Source organism: Leptodactylus fuscus, chromosome 3, assembly GCF_031893055.1.
Source record: "Leptodactylus fuscus isolate aLepFus1 chromosome 3, aLepFus1.hap2, whole genome shotgun sequence".
NCBI classification, from domain to species: domain Eukaryota; kingdom Metazoa; phylum Chordata; class Amphibia; order Anura; family Leptodactylidae; genus Leptodactylus; species Leptodactylus fuscus.
In genome coordinates, this window is record NC_134267.1 from 139,802,986 (window position 1) to 139,822,812 (window position 19,827).

Genomic DNA, 19,827 nt, shown 5'->3' on the forward strand with positions numbered 1-19,827 from the left:
ATAATAATAATAATAATAACAACAACCGCGATACATTACGGTCATGGTTTTTCCCGTAGTAATTTTTTACTGCAGGACGCCATACGGGGGGAAATTAAGAATTAAAAGTAATCAAAGAGTTGACATCCTGGGTGGAATTTATTGGTGATTGGTGATCCGTATGCAGACATTAGATGCATCTAAATTATTAAGAGGCTTTGGCCTCTTAAGGCATAATATTTTTTATGTGATAATTGTTAGCAATTAGAGATGAGCGAGTAGTATTCGATCGAATACAACTATTCGATCGAATACTCATATCGGTCTAATACCACGCAGGGAAATTCCATTGAATTCAATGCAAAAACCTCCTCATGCTCCTCGTCCTGCTACTTCTGGAACTTGGAGGATCCAATGTGTCGATCTTTGGTTTCCATGGAAACCGGAATAACATTCCTGTTTTTTCCCATGGACTATAATGTTATTCGATGTTCAATCGAATACTACTCGCTCATCTCTATTAGCAATGATAGATCATTAGTCATATTTGACCAATTTGGCTTAGGACCAGATAGCGGTCATTAAAACATACCCACATAAACTTGCCAGCTACTCCCAATAGCTAATGGTACTTACCCTAAGTATAGTGTTTTGCTAGAGCTTTTTTAATTTGACACCTGATCTTCTAAAATAACAGGGTAAAGGACTGACTAATGGCAGGTAATAGAGCAAAGAGAACTGAAATTTTCTTTCAAGTAGCAACACCCTCAAATTTAATTGCCTTGGATTTTTCTTTTCTTACAAAAGACAATGTTGAGTATTGCATTATTTATAGGATTTCTTCTTCCCATACTCTTTCTGTCTGTTCTGGACAATCACTTTTAATTAGACGGGGTCCCCAAATAAAAGCTGGGGCCTCCAGTAATCACCTGTAACCTTAGAAGAACCACATAGAAAATGTTCTAATTCCCTGTAGTACCATCAAAAGCTAAAGATAGCAATATATAGAACCTATAGAAAGAAAGAGATGCTCTTTATATCTTAATGTATGTGCTGTAAGTTCTTAACAAGTAAAATCTTCATATTAAACTAAAATAAACCTTTAAGAAACACATTTCACTTGCCCTATAAAACTTAATTAAATAATAAAAATCTCCGCCATCATCATGCTTTTCCCAAAGTCGACATTTCTACCTATTTAGATGCTCATATAATTATTTTATTATTCCTGTTTATTGCAAAACTTTCAAATATTCCAATGTTTAGAAACTATGAGCAAAGGGAAAAATCTGGCTTTATGTCATCTCACATTCAGGATTTTATGTTATGTAGATGTTGTAGAGAAATTTAATTTAAACACCGCCAGGTGTACTGAAGATGCATTTTGTGGATTCAGCGACTGAATGAACCTGATAATGGATCCTGAATTGATTTTCTATATAGGCATAATGTTGGTATGTGTCTGCTGTTGCTCAAAGAGGATAAGCAACAAGGGTTTGTTGCTGTAACAAATAATCCACTGACTTTCTGACTAGGCTTTTAGAATAAAGTGTTTCTTTCATGCCTTTTGTGTGCAGTTCTTTCAAATGCTGATATGCTGACTCATGCATTGGCATTCATTTACTCCAACATTCTCCTTCAGCTGTTGGATTAATGGACTAGTTGTGAAAAGCACCATAACTCTGATATATATATATATATATATATATATATATATATATATATATATATATATATATATATATATATATATAGTATATTTGCATATATAATTAAAATATGTATATTCATAAAACATAATTCAGATCAATGTTGAGATACAAATATTACTGTTTGTGTAATAAAAAGATATACAATATACTTTCTGTATCAATTCCAGATCTCTGTTAGTACGGAGCACTGATGCAAACAATAATAAAACTTAACATTTAATGATTATGGTAAAACATACAAGGGACTAGGGACAACTAGGGTAAAATTAGGGTTCAGCTATATACTGTCAGGGCAGGAGTCATTATCTAGGTTTGAGGGTGAGCATTTGGGATGAAGGAACAGGGAATCTTGTTCTTTCTCCTGTGATGTGCCCTCACTGTGTTTACTCCCATCATCAGATATTGGTAAGATCATTTCATATCTTTCTTGTCACTGCTACATTGTAGATCTTTTATGGTGGTGATTCTATGATGGTTTATTTATATGTAGGGACTAGAGATGAGCAAGTAGTACTAGCTGTTCGAAGTTAAGATTCAATGCAGAACCAGCGTTGATTGGCAGAATGCTATACATTGCCAATCAATGCTGGTTCTTCTCTTACCTTTAGAAGTCTTCTCCCTGCGCAGCGTCCCCGCGTCCTCTTCCTGCTCTGAATTGACTCTGCCAGGCATCGGGCCAGGGCAGGGCCGACTGCGCATGTCTGCTTGTAGTGCGGGCATGCGCAGTTGGCTCTGCCCAGATAGTTAAGTTAAGCTGCTTTTTTCAACATGACAAGATTTTGTTATGATCTTGATGATCACAAATCGATCTGCTAACTATTCTGTCTGTATGTGTGTGTGACTACCCAGTAGGAAAGTTGTATTATAGGCTTTCAATGCTTTTGTTATCATGTTGTGATACTATATTGAATTGGTTTCAAGACAAATTGAAATTGTTTACCAAACTGGAGATCATTTAACTGTGGACATATCTGTACATTGATGTACATATGCTGCAGTTACACACTTTTAAGGTTTAATGTATTCATAGTTGAATTGTACATTCTTATAATTCTGTACCCACAGAATTGTATAGGCCTATATGCTACCTTTGGATCAGGGGCACATGGAATTAATTCCCATGAGATTCATTTAAATTGTGGCAGAAAATACACAGTCCAGTCACATTAATGTGACCACCTGTCAAAATCCAGAATAACAACCTTTCACAGAGTGGACCACTGCGAGACGTGCAGGAAGAGAGGGGATGCCATCATCCTGAGGAAAAACAATTCACATGTAGGGGTGAACATGGTGTGCAAGGAAAGATGCATACTTGTGTTGATCCATCGTGCCTTCCACAATGATGAGTACACCCAGATGGCTGATAACACGTGCCTTCTGCGATTGTTTATTTAACGTTGACGTCAAAAGTAGGCGTGGTCACATTAATATGACTGGACTGTGTATATTCTGTCTTGTTTTGCATATCCATATAGATGAGTTTCCCCTTAAAACCAATGTCTTTTGTAATATGAGATTCAAAATCACTGTACAGAAGTTTACAGTGCCTACGACTCTGTAACAGTTCTCTATTTCCTGCTATAGAAGCTATCCTATTTGTCCTCAACCGTGATAAGTTTTTATGATGAAAACTATATGTCCACACTGGCAGTTTCACAGATTCTTAGATCAATATTTTAGTTATTTCTAGTAATCTGTATAGTATTTTGTTCCACTGTAGTTCATTTCAATGGGGTACATGTTCTTTAATATTATTGCTCTGACAGTAAGACAATACTTTCACACTAAATTGCTATTTTTATCCTCCAGTATTGACCTCAAGTTCTCTATAGAGATCTTCAAATAGATTTAGTAATGAGCAAACAATTGAGAAGCCAATGTATCATTGATCTGCTATGTGATCCATTTCCTTCCAGTGGTCAAACTGCAATTCATAATATGGCATGTCACACTATGGGCTACAATGGAATGTTAGGTAACAGAGTCTGAATTCACACAAGTTTATTTTTCAAGATTCAATAAATTCCACTAAGAACAATAAGTAAACATATTAGGCAAAACTTATAATGTTAATATATTGTACAAAAAATTGTGCATTTTTTTCTTTTATGCTATCCTTACCACTTACCTGAAAGGCTGAGTGGTAAGGAGCCTAGCTTTGGCTGTTCCAAATTCCCCATCAGATTTTTGATTTGATTTAGGATGTAAGACAGGGTGAAGACTTTAAGCCTTCTGTGTGAGAAACTGGAAATTCACCTACCCAGGATCTTGTGTAAGAGAGGACCCTTTGATGTCTTCATCTAGTAAGATATTATAGGTCTTAGAAAAGTTATGATCTGGGAGCCATGACTCTAAAGACTGCCTCTACTGAAGGCAGTGAACAAATGAAGCAAGAATTCTGACTGTGTATACAGACATAGAAGGATATCTGCAAATAAGACAGTCAAAAAAGTGAGTTTTAGAATGCATCCTTTTAAGATCCATGTAAGAAGGTAAGGACTAAGGAGCCTTAGAGACTATTGTGTATTCAGGTGTCCTCTCATTGCACAAAGAAATGGAATTAATCAAAATGTTATTGAAGGGGGAACATAGGATTACAAAAAAGATAGAAAGTGGGTCATTATGTTTAGATAACATGCCTTTTGCTACAGTTCTATCTGAATTGTCAAAACAGTATGAGAAATAGGGAATGAGTTACATTAATAGTTCTGTGAAAGTCATGGAATCAATGACAAGAATGGATGACTTATATGGACAACTGTGGTATAATACAATTTAGAATATGGGAGATCAGCTCCTTCATAGTCTTTTAGAATTCAGGAGTGTTCACACTCTTAGGCTATAACTTGGAAGTTTTGAATTGATGGGAAGTAATACTGAAACCATGTCCAGTAAAAAAAACCTTTCCATTGAAGCTAATCTTGAGTGACAATCAATGATAAGGACAAACATTTGTAATGCGCTTTTCTCATACAATGAACTCCAAGCACTGTATAATAGGAGAATCAGTGGCTACTATACAGTATAAGAGCCCGAGTAGCTCGCTGTGATCATATAGTGGTTAGGTACTAGTCCTAAACAGCCACAAAGGTCACTTTTTTCTAAAGAAGACGATTTATAGGAAAGCAATGTGGGAGGAAACCAGTGTATCTGACAGAAACCCAGGGAAAACGTACAAACTATCATATTGAGGAACATATATTTAATAGAATACATAATAATAATAGGTACAAAGCACAAGTAAATATGCATAATAATTACATGGGCCAATCCTTGATAAGGACCAAGAGGTTTTCACTGGTCCACAGATGCACAGGTGAATCCCCAGCATAGTACACTAATTGTAGTTCATATAGATAGACACCATACAACGTTCCAACCAGGCCTCTCATTAGTATAATATACTGGGTAGGTTATTTAGACTACATGAGGCCTTTTGCTGTGTGGGGACATTCCTGGTCACCAGGACAGAAACTACCAAGTTTATTTTTATATATTGTAGACACACTAAGCCGCTGAATTAACCTCTAGGTGCAGAGTCAGGCCAACAATATCATTCCCCCTTGGTTCTCATCTTCTGAATCATACTGTAGAGACCCCAAACACCATCATTCTGCAGTTTATTGCCTGCTCCTGTGTGGGCTCAAATCCCTGTAACACAGCACAGATATGATCTTTGTCAAGGGTTAGGCAGCAATCAAATGCTGAAAAGGAAATTTGTTTGTGACATTTTAGGGAGTTGCCTAAAGTGTCAGGTAATTTTGCATGTAGCTATATAGAGGGCCCCTCAGAATTAATTCTACTGGTGAGCCTTAGGCACCACAGTCTTGGTAAGGACCTAAACCAGTTGCTCACCTAAGGTCATTTTTATAAGATGGTGGTTCCTATGACCATACCAGCACATCTCCTGTGTCCTGGAATCACCATCACTCCTGGAATCACATGGATCATATTTTGTAGGATGTACCTACCACTGATGATGTACATTAAATAAGCAAGGGGGTTAAAGCCCCATCGGTCTCCCAAAAGTGACATTCAGGCATCCAAAAGTCTTGGTCTTAAAAGAGTTAAGAATCAAAAACATTTTTTTTCTTAAGACTGATTTAAGTTCTTGAAAAACATGAGAATGCAAACCATCAGGCCCAGGTGATTTATTCACGTTAATCTTTTCTAATCCGATTTAAAGCTTGCTTCATTCAGCCGGGGTGAGTTATTTGTTATGATGCCATGAGCTGTGTTATAAAACATATCCCAGCAGTATTTTCTTTTGTAAACACTGACAAGAAAAATGTATTTAATAGCTCTACCTTCTCTGACCAAATGACCTTTCATATTGTCTATGGGACCAACGTGTTCAGCAGTTGCTTTTTATACTTGAAGATTTGGGGGGGATTTCTTTTGCTTTCTTTTTTAACAATACATTTAAGCATTTCATTTTATACTTCTTTTTGTTAACTTACAGGATAGCTTAAAGTAAATAGACTTTCTCTTTACCTTTGAAGTCTCTCTGTTCCCCACAGGTTAAAAAGGCTATTACATTGATTCCAAATCCTTTTAATTGATCCTTGCTTTTCTTCAATGTTCTGTGGAAAATAAATTCTTCGCTTAAAGAATGGAGTGGAGCAGCTTGGAAAAATTTGCCCTTTTACACATAAAAAGCAGTCATTGACAAATAATAGATTACGAGTTAGGAAACCAAATGCAGAATTCCTATTGTAAAATTCATACACGTGAAATGCATCTACTTTTAATTCACTCCTGAAAATTATTCTACAATATTCAGATGTAGCGGCGTTAACCCAAACTTCTACAATTGGTTAGAGTGCTGCAGTGTGATATCTTATCAGAGAAGATAAGAAAATCAATAAAAAGTCATTGAAAGATGTTTTTCCAATGACTTTTCATTGATTATTGTTGTCTTCTGTGATAAGATATCATCCTGCAGCATATTACAGGAGTTTGCATTAATTCTTCTACATTTGTATTTTGGAAAACTACTTTTTCTTTATTCCTGAGATATTCCCTGCACTCATGTGCTTTTGTATTTTACTCACAAGTGTAGAAAGGGAGGTGTGTGGTTTCTGTTGTGTTTACTTATTTATTATGACATATATTGGAGCCCATCTAATACTAAGAAGTTTTTTTTTTTTTTTTTTTACTTGGAAGATTTTCTAGTGACTAGTTTTGCTTTGCATTGTCATGGGGGACTATAGATCACAAAATAAATATCAAGTGTTCTGATTTACACAACCTAATATTTAAGAGGTCGACAAGATCCAATTTTACTTAGAGGTTAGCTGTTATGTGCTAAATAAGCCTTAATAGATTAGCCAATAGCTCTATCTTACCATATGCCCATTTCCTATTCAGCTGTGTCTTTAAATTGCTGCAGTTTATGGGCTCCACTTCCATATTTGAGAACTTCTGGGAATGTTCCCCAGCTCCTGCTTATCCTCCTTGCCAGTTCTGATACACCTCCTCAGCATTTCATTTATACCTGTACTTGTCAAAGTCATCTTTGTCCTTGTTGTTGCACCTACTGTATAGGCATGTCATTATGGATGGTACAAGCAGATGTAAGGGGCAGAATAAAGGCACATGTATGTTTGGAGCACTACCAGGGCTAGCTGTAGCAGGTGAAAGTTGCAGAAAGATCAAAAACAGAAAGAAAGCACATATACTACAGAAAATGAAAGCGACAGCAGCAAAGGAGAAAAAAGGAGAGAATTTCCTGGTCTATTAAGGCATATTTAACACAAAAAAGTTTGATAAAACAACCACTATAAGATGAAGATAGATAGAAATAGATATTTGCATATTATACGCAAAAATCACCAAATATGTCAGTTTATATAGTTAGAGATATTTAAAATATTCAATATTTCTAATATGTTAATCATACAGTATGTTACCTAATCCATATTTATGGCATCTTATTTTCTAGGTTTGTAACACTGAGAATTTTCAGGAAAATATAAATATTCAATTGTTGTCATCTTTTACAGCTATTACTTGCCCGAGCTTGGATTCTCAACTCTCTGAACATGTTATTTGGAGGCTGGTTTCAGGTTCATTAAATGAATATGGGTCTCAAGTCTTGCTGAGTTGTAGTCCTGGTTATTATCTTGAAGGATTGAGACTTCTGCAATGCAGAGCTAATGAAACGTGGAGTGGAGGAGATGTCAAGCCAAGCTGCATGGGTATGGATCAAATATGTATGAATACCTTATCCTTTTTCCACTAGCCCATTGTAGTACAAATCTTTTCATGCCTATATGGCTTTATAGCAAATTATCTAAAATGAAGAAATATTTAAATTTCTATGTGCCTTTATGAGATATCTCAGGATTGTAAATGTCATGTACTGTATTATGTTCTGAACAAATCAATGCTATTTGTCCATAATTTATAGTGGAGCATAAAAGAGATGTCACTGAGGATGGATAAACATACTAAGATGCTGCAAAGATTATTTTTAACCCCTTCCCACAGTGACATATATCAATTTACGATTTTTTGTTTTTGAATCCCTGCCTTTCAATCCCCAAAACTTTTTTTTTTTTTCCATTCATAGAGCCATATGAGGGCTTAATGTTTGCGGGACAAATTGTTCTTCATAATAGTACCATTTATTATTCTGTACAATGTACTGGGAAGAGGCAAAAAAAAAATTCAGAATTGGGTGGAATTGGAGAAAAGTGTTTTCGTGCAACTTTCTTACAGGCTTCTTTTTACGGTGTTCACTCTGCAGCCAAATTAACATGTCATCTGTATTCTATGTTTTGGTATGATTCCAGGGAAACCAAATTTATATAGTTTTATTTACATTTTATCTCATTAACAAAAAATCTAAAACGTAACAAAAAAAAAAGCATTTTTTCAAGAAGTCGCCATATACTGACACCCATAACCTTTTTGTATTTCCGTGTACGGGGATGCATATGGTGTCTTTTTTTTCCCAAGTGTACTTTTTAGTACAGATATAAAGATATAAGCTCCATTAGGGTTCTTGCATATTAGTGAATACCCTATGTTTCCATCAGGGTACTGTCAGTGTGCTGTGTGTTTTATGCTAATAGGCATAGAGGGGAACCTATAAGGAAAGTGCTTAGGAGAAAATAGATAGCCCAAGCTTTATAGCCGGGGCAATAGAGTAAGCTACTGTACATGTTAGTAATGTCCATTGAATAGTATGTACAGTGTTGTATACAGGCATCCCTCCAGGGGCTCCTATCTGAACTTGTTTTATATTCAGCAAGCAGCATTCTAAACTTCCTCTGCTTAATAGTGTCTTAGGAGAAGACCACCAGTAAGTGATGAAGCATGAACCTATTTGTTCAGAAACCTAGGGAATGATACATGATGTTACTTATAACTCACATGATTATACTAAAGAGATCTCCCTGAGTATATGTACGTATATATGCACTATATATATATAGTGACTGGGGGTAATTTAGCATCAAAGGTAGGTGGTTTTCCTGGATTTACAGAGATGTTGGTGGTGCTGCATGCCAAATAAACAGCAGATCAGATGAGGTAAACCAAAATAAGTGGCTTTATTCAGCTTACAAGAGGAACAAAAAACAACAAACGGCCTAGCCCACACACAGGGCACTACCTCACTTCTTGAACCCTGTCTATTCTACCAAGGGCAAGATACTCTGAGGTTTCTTCTCACCAGTCTGGGTTTAAAGTCCTTTCTGGAATCCAGTACTCTTGGAACAGGCCGCCTGTCTGTCTCTTACTGGTCCACCTTCCACCGGCTCCTGAAGGTCAACAGCAACACTCCCTCTCTGGAGTTGGGCTCCTTTTGGATACCAGTTCTCTTGGGACAGACCTCCTGTCTGTCTCCAACTGGTCCAGTCCACCTGCTCCTGCAGGCCACCAGCAGCACTTTCCTGCTGTGTGCACTCCCTCTGGAGTGGAGCCCCTTTTTTCTCTGGTATGAGTGTGGTCAGAGTCCTTTTAAACCCTGTTTCTGGTCGCTCTACAGCGCCCTCTAGCTTCACACCCTCACAATATCTATCTATCTATCTATCTATCTATCTATCTATCTATCTATCTATTTATCTATCTATATAATTTTCGTCAACCCCAATAACTTTGGTACGGCAGTATGAGTTGTCAACTTCTACACCACTCAAATTTGTCTTCATTAAGGTTGTTTGGTGAGGACAAATGGATGACATTGGTGGGGCACATTAGTGATTTGACAAATGTATCAGGCAAATAAAAACAGTTGAGAAAAGTCACTGTGATTATTGTTAAACACCACACAAAAAAATTGGCATGCAGTAGTTTTGACAGACATAGAGACATCTTACAAAAATATATAACATTGGCCTCCGTTCAAATGGAATGCAAATAGAGGAGTTCTGTAAAACACCTTCAGTCTATAAATAGTAGATGCTGATTAAAGTTATGGGTAGGTCAATGTGAACTTTAACTATGTGTCTACATGTAAAAATATAAGACTTAGGAAAATTGGCTGGAAAATTGATGACTACTGTGTGATTGCAATAATATGTCTTATGTATTCTCAGTTGGTTTGAACACACAAATCCCTTGATATGAGCCTTGACACTCATTACGAGTTTATAGCCATACTGTAGAGCTAAGAATGGAGCTTTCAGTTCAGTGGCTCCAGAGAGTTCACTGTGACCTTCATTGTCTATTAGTTGGCAGATATGAATGCTCTGTTATTGAAAAGGGATAATTTTCTCATCTTTCAGTACTTTCACTGAGCATATTGCTTTGATTTATAATTATTATTAACGTTATTTTCAAATATATCATTTCTTCGGGTGAACCCCCAGTTAGAAATGTAGTATTTAAAAAAAAAATAATGCAATCATAAATTGTCACTTTAATTTTTTTTTTGTTAAATGTGAATAACACATCTGAATTCACTCATTTAATGAAGTACTCTTCTTTTTAGAATTATTGTTATAAATGAAGCCCATGGGACCTATACAGGATGTAGGATCTTACATATTGGATAAAAAGCAGAGGAAACACAGTCTTTAAAAAATTTATGTGAAACCTTTAGTTACAATTAACAAAATACCAGATGCCTGATGAGGCAAAGATAGACATGCCCTTTAAACCAGTAAAATATACATGGTATAATCTATTACAAAAACACTTAAATTAGTTAATAGAGATGAGCAAACACTGTTCGGATCAGCCGATCCGAACAGCACGCTCCCATAGAAATGAATGGAAGCACCTGTGACACCGGCCGGCCGCCGGCAAAGTCAGCGTCACAGGTGCTTCCATTTATTTCTATGGGAGCGTGCTGTTCGGATCGGCTGATCCGAACAGTGTTCGCTCATCTCTATTAGTTAATTAGTCCCATCCCAAATATATATATATATATATATATATATATATATATATATATATATATATATATATAGATTATGACTTCCTAAAGTTATGATGTACCTATGTATAGTATCTATTAAAACTAACCGTTATTGGGAGTTACATCAGAGTTTTCTGCCCCTCTCTAGAATTGATTATCTGAATCTATCAGAGAGATCCCATCATTGGACATGTTACATTCAAGGCACAAATACAATTCCTCAGTTTGGCGTTGTAGTGAAAATAACACCCCTGTTCTCTACACAGGGTATTACAACACACTGTTCAGCTCATTTCTAGACTGCATTTAAGTCCATTGTGAGAAAAGTGCATTATAAATATAATTGTTGCTATTTTTAGAAGGGTTTATTGTTGTTTTTAACCTTTCTGACATGGTTCCTCTGACTTGCAGTCTCCCTTTATTTCTGGAAAATGGTCACCAGCTTCTCAGAATGCTATATGCATCAATACTTTTATAGTCTGAGACACCCTCATACTGTGCCAGAAAAAATTAAAAGGAGCACACCACGTGTTTTGACTACTGCATGCATTATGCTGCTGCTTGCACTTGTAAAGCAACCTGTGTTCTTGTAATACCCTTCAGACATGCCAGCTGTATTTTACAGTTCTATAATATGAATATTAACTTTAACATATACTTTAGCAAAGGATAGATAGGTAGATAGATAGATAGATAGATAGATAGATAGATGATAGATAGACCAATAGATGGATGGATAGATAGATACATAGACCAATAGATAGAGCAATACAGTAGATAGACAGATAGACCAATTGATAGATAGATTGATAGACCGATAGATAGAGAATCCAAAAGATAGATAGATAGATAGATAGATAGATAGATAGATAGATAGATAGATAGAACGAGAGATCACCTTCACAGGGTTATTTCTGATGTTTTTACTTACAAGGGAAAAAAATTCAAAACATAATAAATTATATAATGTATAGTATATAATGTGATAAAATAAAAAACCTTTATGTAATTTATTAATTTTGTCATTTTTTGTTGGCTTGGGAGAAGGATAGTTACTTTCACTCAATAATATTTTCTATCTTGTTCTATTTTATAAAATCATGTCCATTTTGCAAAGTGGAAATTATTGAGGAAATATGTTCTCCTTGCTACAGGATATTTTTTACTGGATTGTACTTTGAACAGTTTCCATATTACTTATCGATAATTTATGTTACCTGTATGAATAAAATGTTATTTTACTTGATTTGTGCATTTTCAAACAATTTATCTTCTTGTAGAAATGTGAGTTATTGATTCCAGACTTTATTCTGAAAACATTTGTGTACCACTAAGGTAATAGGAAATAGTAGAGTAATTCTACAAATGTCTTTATGATTGTTACATTTTATTACTAGTAAGTATGAGGCAAGAGTTAAAAGTAATTGTTTCAGATATAAAAGAAAGCAAACAAATAATGTTATTTTGCTGTGCATTGTCTGAAAATATTTATGTTCTATTTGCTAAGTTGAAGTGAGTGGAATTGATATTGTTTTTAACAGGAATGGGAATGGATGTTAGACGCTCGCACAGAACTCTGTGGGTGGAATCAAATTCCTCTGTCCATACAAAAACACTTGCAAAGCATTTGTTGAGCAAATGTAGTTTCTTTAATGTGGTGTTTTCTCTGCTTTCAGTTATTTCATGTGGGGACTTACCTACACCTCCAAATGGTAACCGGATTGGCACTTTAAATGTTTACGGAGCAACAACAATTTTTACCTGCAATTCTGGTTATACTCTTGTTGGCTCACATGTAAGGGAATGTTTGGCCAATGGTCTATGGAGTGGCGCTGACACAAGATGTCTTGGTAAATAGACTCCCTCATTTCTTAAATGTGGATGATGTGCTGAATGTTCTAGATGTGTGAAGTTGCTATAACAATGCTATTAAATAATGAGTCAGTAGTATGGTATTTAATAAAGTTACATTATTGGTATGCAACAGTTAGGCTAAGGCTTGACGTTGTCGAAACACAGCTTTTTTTGGCTGCTGTGGAAATGCAATTTTAAAAAAAAAAGAGCTATGGAAAAAAAAAAAATCTAAATTGCAGCATGTTAATTTTAGGTCCAGAATCACTAGAGTATTCTCTGTACATTTATTAGGGGAAGGAAACAAAGCAGGGAAAAATGCAACAAAAACTCAATGAAAAATACAGCAGAAAAAAAGGCAATGCGCTTTCGCAGCGTTTTTTCTGTAGGTTTTTTTTTTTTAGCTGTGTTTCACCATGTTGGGCCTTAGCCTTAAAGGGTCTGTGTTTTATTAGGATAGGTCATTATTAATAGACTTGCATTATTTTATTCCTGGAATATCCATTTAAATTTGTTTGGAAGAATGGGTTAGGAGTTACTGAGGGAAGAAAAGATACATGATTGGAAAGACCCACTTATGCTCCAATGGGCAGAGGTTTTGATACACCAAAGGACCAAAAGGTCTAGTAAAGGGGTCAACCATTTTTTGAATCTTGCATTATTATAAGTTTTTTTTATGTCAAAGATGAAATTGTTAGTGAGCCATGCAATAATTGTAAGGATGTTGACTAGGGTTGAGCCAATCTTGAAATTTCAGGATTGTTTTTTTAAATATGACCATTTTCCACCTGAACATGATCCCGATCCCAATTCCAATCCTAATGCAAGTCAATAGCATTTTTTAATGATCAAAAATCGGACTTTAAAAACGATCCTATTCACTACACAGTGTGGAGTCCAAAAATTGAAGGCTTCAATTTTTGGACTCCACGCTGTGTAGTGGTTAAAAAATCCGACGGCTACTTTGTCCCCACTGCTGTCCACTTACCTGCACAGAACCACTGCCACCTCCCCTCCCGGCGTGTATGCTGTTCCCCAGAGCTCTGGCCTGTTGTTCTCTGTTCGCTTCTCTCCTCTCTCATTCAGACGCCGGCAGAGCACCGTACGCGCCCCCTCCTCCCTAGTGAATCACTCACATCTCCCCGCCCCATTCCAGTCCACACTCTACTAAGCCACAACAAGCCCCACCTACTCCCAGCATCAGTAACACTAGCCTAGGGAAGCAATGGCGTGCATGGCACTCTGCCGGCATCTGAATGAGAGAGGAGAGGACAGAGAACAATGGCCTGGAACTCCGGGGAGCGGCAGCGGTTCTGTGCAGGTAAGTTACAGTTAAATTAAGTTAAGTTTCAGGTAAGGGTTGAGCTATCAGAATTAGAATTCCATTCCCGATCCTTTTGGGCGGGATCGGAACCCGATCGTGATAGTGAAATTTACTCAATTGCCAATCAGAATCTGATCTTTTCCGATACCGATCGCTCAACCCTAATGTTGATGCTACATGAAAATTATACAATGCACACCATAACAGTAACCAATTAACTGGTTGATTTCAATGTGGTCTTTGTTCATGACTTTTTGTGCAAAGATGATTCTCCGTGGGAGTTTTTGCTGAACACAGTAGTTAGCCTAGTCTTTTTTGCTGCATAATCCCATACTAATTTGTAAACTTTTTTGAAATGAACAAAGGCCTACTTTAGTCTGTTCAGCTGCCATAACATACTTTCCTTTTACACTTGCTTCGAGGTAGAGAAATGAATTGTTCAGGTTGTGACTAGGCTAGCTCATGGCCAAGACATTAGAATGCCCCAGGATTTCACCCCAATTCATTAATGAAAGACTCAAGTGTTCAATGAGAACAGTTTAGTTTTCAATGAAGCTAAAAGTTGAAAGTGAAGATGAAAATTTCTATCCACAGATGTGTCCTCCCTAACCATGTCCAGTTATGAGCATTACAAGTTGTGCTGATTTTCTCAATATAACATGGTTTTGTGGTGTTATCACAAACTAACTATTCTATTCTTAAATGTCTGACCGTCCGGTGGGAGAGAGTGAATTCTATCAAGGATTTTGTTAGCAAGACATCATATTGTGTTAAATTAGTTTCAAGGCAAATTGGAACCTTCAACCAAAGTGGAGATAAATTTGATTTAGTTTCGACCTGGGGTGCCCACATGTGAAATTCACCTTGTGAGTCCCCTATACATTTATATGCAAATATTACCAAACACTTTTTCACAAATTCTGGAAATGTCACATACATTTATTCTTCAGTAGTTTCTGCATAGCCATTGATTGTTTCTGTTCTGGGGTTTTGTCAGCATACCTTGCCTTGAACTATGCTTTTTTAGCTCTATGAGCCAGGGATATGTGTCCACAACAGTTGACTTCATGCATTTGTAAGATACTGTAAGATATATGTAGTGTGATTCAGAAGATGAGCCCTGGAAGGAAGGCTTCTGGTTGCCCTGACTATGCACCTAGATGTCATCTCAGCTCCTTAGTGTTTTTACAGTATATAAAAATAAACTAAAATAAACTGGGTAGCTTTTTAAATAATCTAACCAATATACTATACCAATGCATAGCCTGGTTAGGATGTTGTACGTTTAGCATCTGTAAAAATTACAATGAGTGGACTCTGTAGGATGAGTTCAGCTCCTAGTAGGCACATGGGCCTATTGAGGATTTCACCTTTTCACTTTTGACGTTTTACTCATAACCACTTGTACACATGATATTCACAAGTATAAATAGCCACAAAACTAACAAATAAATTTAATAATACAATATTAGTAAAAATACATAAGATCTTGCTGATACTTCAGAGCATTAGGGTAATGTTCACATTGATTCTTGCGTTAAAAGAGCTCTCCTCCAATCTCCATCAAGTCTAGGGCAGGGAACTTTTTTGATAGCACACAAAAATAGAGATGAGCGAGTACTATTCGAAACTCCCATTTCGAATAGCATGCACCCATAGGAATGAATGAACGCAGCCAGCATGCAGGGGGCTAAGCGGCCGGTCGCCGGCAAAGTCGGAGTGCCGGCCGTTTTCCATTCATTCTCATGGGTGCGTGATATTCGAAATGGCTGTTTCGAATAGTACTCATTCATCTCTAATTACAACCACTATGTATATTACAGAAATGATGGGAAATCCCCTATTACCTCAGACAACCAACACAAAATGTGGGATCATCACCTACTACATAATAAGTAAGATGGACTTTTAGCTTATACAGTCCTATGAAAAAGTTTGGGCACCCCTATTAATCTTAATCATTTTTAGTTCTAAATATTTTGGTATTTGCAACAGCCATTTCAGTTTGATATATCTAATAACTGATGGACACAGTAATATTTCAGGATTGAAATGAGGTTTATTGTACTAACAGAAAATGTGCAATATGCATTAAACCAAAATTTGACCGGAGCAAAAGTATGGGCACCTCAACAGAAAAGTGACATTAATATTTAGTACATCCTCCTTTTGCAAAGATAACAGCCTCTAGTCGCTTCCTGTAGCTTTTAATCAGTTCCTGGATCCTGGATAAAGGTATTTTGGACAAACAATTCAAGTTCAGTTAAGTTAGATGGTCGCCGAGCATGGACAGCCCGCTTCAAATCATCCCACAGATGTTCAATGATATTCAGGTCTGGGGACTGGGATGGCCATTCCAGAACATTGTAATTGTTCCTCTGCATGAATGCCTGAGTTGATTTGGAGAAGTTTTGGATCATTGTCTTGCTGAAATATCCATCCCCGGCGTAACTTCAATTTCGTCACTGATTCTTGAACATTATTCTCAAGAATCTGCTGATACTGAGTGGAATCCATGCGACCCTCAACTTTAACAAGATTCCCGGTGCCGGCATTGGCCACACAGCCCCAAAGCATGATGGAACCTCCACCAAATTTTACAGTGGGTAGCATGTGTTTTTCTTGGAATGCTGTTTCTTTTTGGACGCCATGCATAACGCCTTTTTTTATAACTAAACAACTCAATTTTTGTTTCCAAAATGAAGCTGCCTTGTCCAAATGTGCTTTTTCATACCTCAGGCAACTCTATTTGTGGCGTACGTGCAGAAACGGCTTCTTTCTCATCACTCTCCCATACAGCTTCTATTTGTGCAAAGTGCGCTGTATTGTTGACTGATGCACAGTGACACCATCTGCAGCAAGATGATGCTGCAGCTCTTTGGAGGTGGTCTGTGGATTGTCCTTGACTGTTCTCACTATTCTTCTTCTCTGCCTTTCTGATATTTCTCTTGGCCTGCCACTTCTGGGCTTAACAAGAACTGTCCCTGTGGTCTTCCATTTCCTTACTATGTTCCTCACAGTGGAAACTGACAGGTTAAATCTCTGAGACAACGTTTTGTATCCTTCCCCTGAACAACTATGTTGAACAATCTTTGTTTTCAGATCATTTGAGAGTTGTTTTGAGTAGCCCATGATGCCACTCTTCAGAGGAGATTCAAATAGTAGAACAACTTGCAATTGGCCACCTTAAATACCTTTTCTCATGATTGGATACACCTGGCTATGAATTTCAAAGCTCACTGAGGTTACAAAACCAATTTTGTGCTTCAGTAAGTCAGTAAAAAGTAGTTAGGAGTATGCAAATCAATAAAATGATAAGGGTGCCCATACTTTTGCACCGGTCAAATTTTGGTTTAATGCATATTGCGCATTTTCTGATAGTACAATAAACCTCATTTCAATCCTGAAATATTACTGTGTCCATCAGTTATTAGATATATCAAACTGAAATGGCTGTTGCAAACACCAAAATATTTAGAACTAAAAATGATTAAGATTAATAGGGGTGCCCAAACTTTTTCATAGGACTGTATATGATACAGCCAATACACATTTTTTTTGGCAAAAATGAAATGCAATGAGATGAGATATACAGTACAACATGAGTAATGTTGCATGTGAAGTTTGCCTTAATAGTACAATGAATGGATGTGACAAAAATTTGGAAAAAGACGGACTTTTGTATATAGCATCAAAACCCAAATCTTTTACTGCCACAATAGATGCCATGGTACGGTAACCTTGTAAAAGATTTATGTTGTTTTTTTTGTTTACTGTTTTAAATAGAAATATTCCAATTAAGGTTTTACCCCAAAAATTACAATTGTTGTTGTGCAAGAAAAGATATAATGTTGTGTTTCATACATTGTGTTTTCTGTTTACATATTTGTGATTTGCATTCGTCTACAGCTGGCCATTGTGGCTCTCCTGATCCAATCGTAAATGGGCACATTAGTGGGGATGGCTTCAGCTATCGAGACACTGTGGTCTATCAGTGTAATCCTGGCTTTCGTCTAGTAGGCACATCTGTTCGTATATGCCTTCAGGATCACAAGTGGTCAGGACAAACTCCAGTTTGTGTTTGTAAGTATTGTATTAAAGAATTATAACATTATCATTTCTCCAGTCCCTCAGCGGCTGGGGACCAAAGCACATTTAGTATATTGCTAAGATTGTTGGGTTTTTTTGTTTGTTTTTTTTGTTGTTTTTTTTTTAATTTTAAGCTTTTTTATTTTTAATTTTTAAAGAACCTTTAATTAAAATTTGATCTAATCTGAACCTTTAAACAAGAATATTTTGTAACGGTTCCTGCTTTTAGCATACTATGTTGTAGAGAATTTATTTTCAGCTTTTTATCTTTCAAGTATCAGCTGTGAAATGTTCCAATCTAAAAAAAAATTCTCATTATGCCCAGGTTGAGATATATTAATATATCTGTACAAATCAACATTTACCAAGATTCTCTTTGATTACTGATGTTAATTGGCACTTGAAATATTTTAGGCAAATCAATACTAAACATGCCACCTGTAATGTAGCATTACATTGGCGTACCCAGAGCCATTTTGAATGGGTGACAAGTTGTTCAGTCTCACATCAGCTTTGCCCAATTAGTTATATGCCCAATATGTTTGTATTCATTACTTCACCCACAGTTGGATCTAATTTATTTTTGCTGAACACACAATTTTGAGCGACATCTAACTTCAACACTTGTTTTAATTAAAAAACTAAAGCAAAACAGTTTTTATGAAATTTGTAGTGACTCTATATAACAGCTCTTTATCCTGAGGTTGAGGCCATGCATTGCAAAAAAGCTGCGTTTTTTGCTGCAGCTTCTTTTTAGCCAAAGCCAGCATTGAATTTAGCGGAAGTGAGAATTATAAGAGCAATCGGTGTCAGACCAGGGTCCCTAGGGGACACCAGTAAAATTCGTTCTTGAAGTCAACTATACAGCAACATGCAAATATTACTTGATACTTGCTCGCAAATTCTAGAGTCCTTTTAGATCTGTGTGCTGGGGATATGTGTTCACAAAGCAGCAGAGAATAGGAAACAGAAAGACACTTCAGGAAGATTGGTGATAAAATAAAAATGCAGCAAAATGTACAAAAAAACCCTGCATCTTGTCTGCAACATGTGGCATCAGATATTAAAAAAGTTTTCAGGCCTTGATTGCATGCAAATTGCTGAAATGCCTCTTAACCCCTGGCATTAAAGACCCGTCTTCATAAGGGCTTGTTCACACGGAATCTGCCTCAAAATCTGCTGCCAAAATTGGCTCCCATTGACTTCAAAGGGAGCTGCTAGTCGCGGAAAAAATAAGCGCGATGACCCTAAATCAGCCGTGATGTCCGCAGTGCGAAGCTCCCTCCCAATTAGGCCCATTTATTTGGGCCTAATCGGGAGCAGAATGCCGAGATAGAATACAGATACACTGCACTGGCATGCTGTCGCAGCTAGCTACGTATAATGTTCACATGCGGAATGCAAATTCTGCTGTGTCAACATACCCTTAATCTCCCTCATTGAGTAAAGAGTTAAAAAATGTTAAATACTTGCTTACTGTTTTTGAACAGAGAAGATAA

The 19,827-nt window shown here is 36.7% G+C and overlaps 1 protein-coding gene across 2 annotated transcripts in view; it reads left to right on the plus strand.

Annotated features, from left to right (window-relative positions):
* Positions 1-19,827, plus strand: part of CSMD1 (CUB and Sushi multiple domains 1) — a 1,381,920-nt gene that overhangs the window by 1,255,286 nt on the left and 106,807 nt on the right. For both annotated transcript variants that reach the window (XM_075268411.1, XM_075268410.1), the window contains 3 exons: positions 7,700-7,894; positions 12,741-12,914; positions 18,149-18,322. In XM_075268411.1, coding sequence (XP_075124512.1) covers positions 7,700-7,894; positions 12,741-12,914; positions 18,149-18,322 — 543 coding nt within the window. The remainder of the gene's footprint in view (positions 1-7,699; positions 7,895-12,740; positions 12,915-18,148; positions 18,323-19,827) is intronic.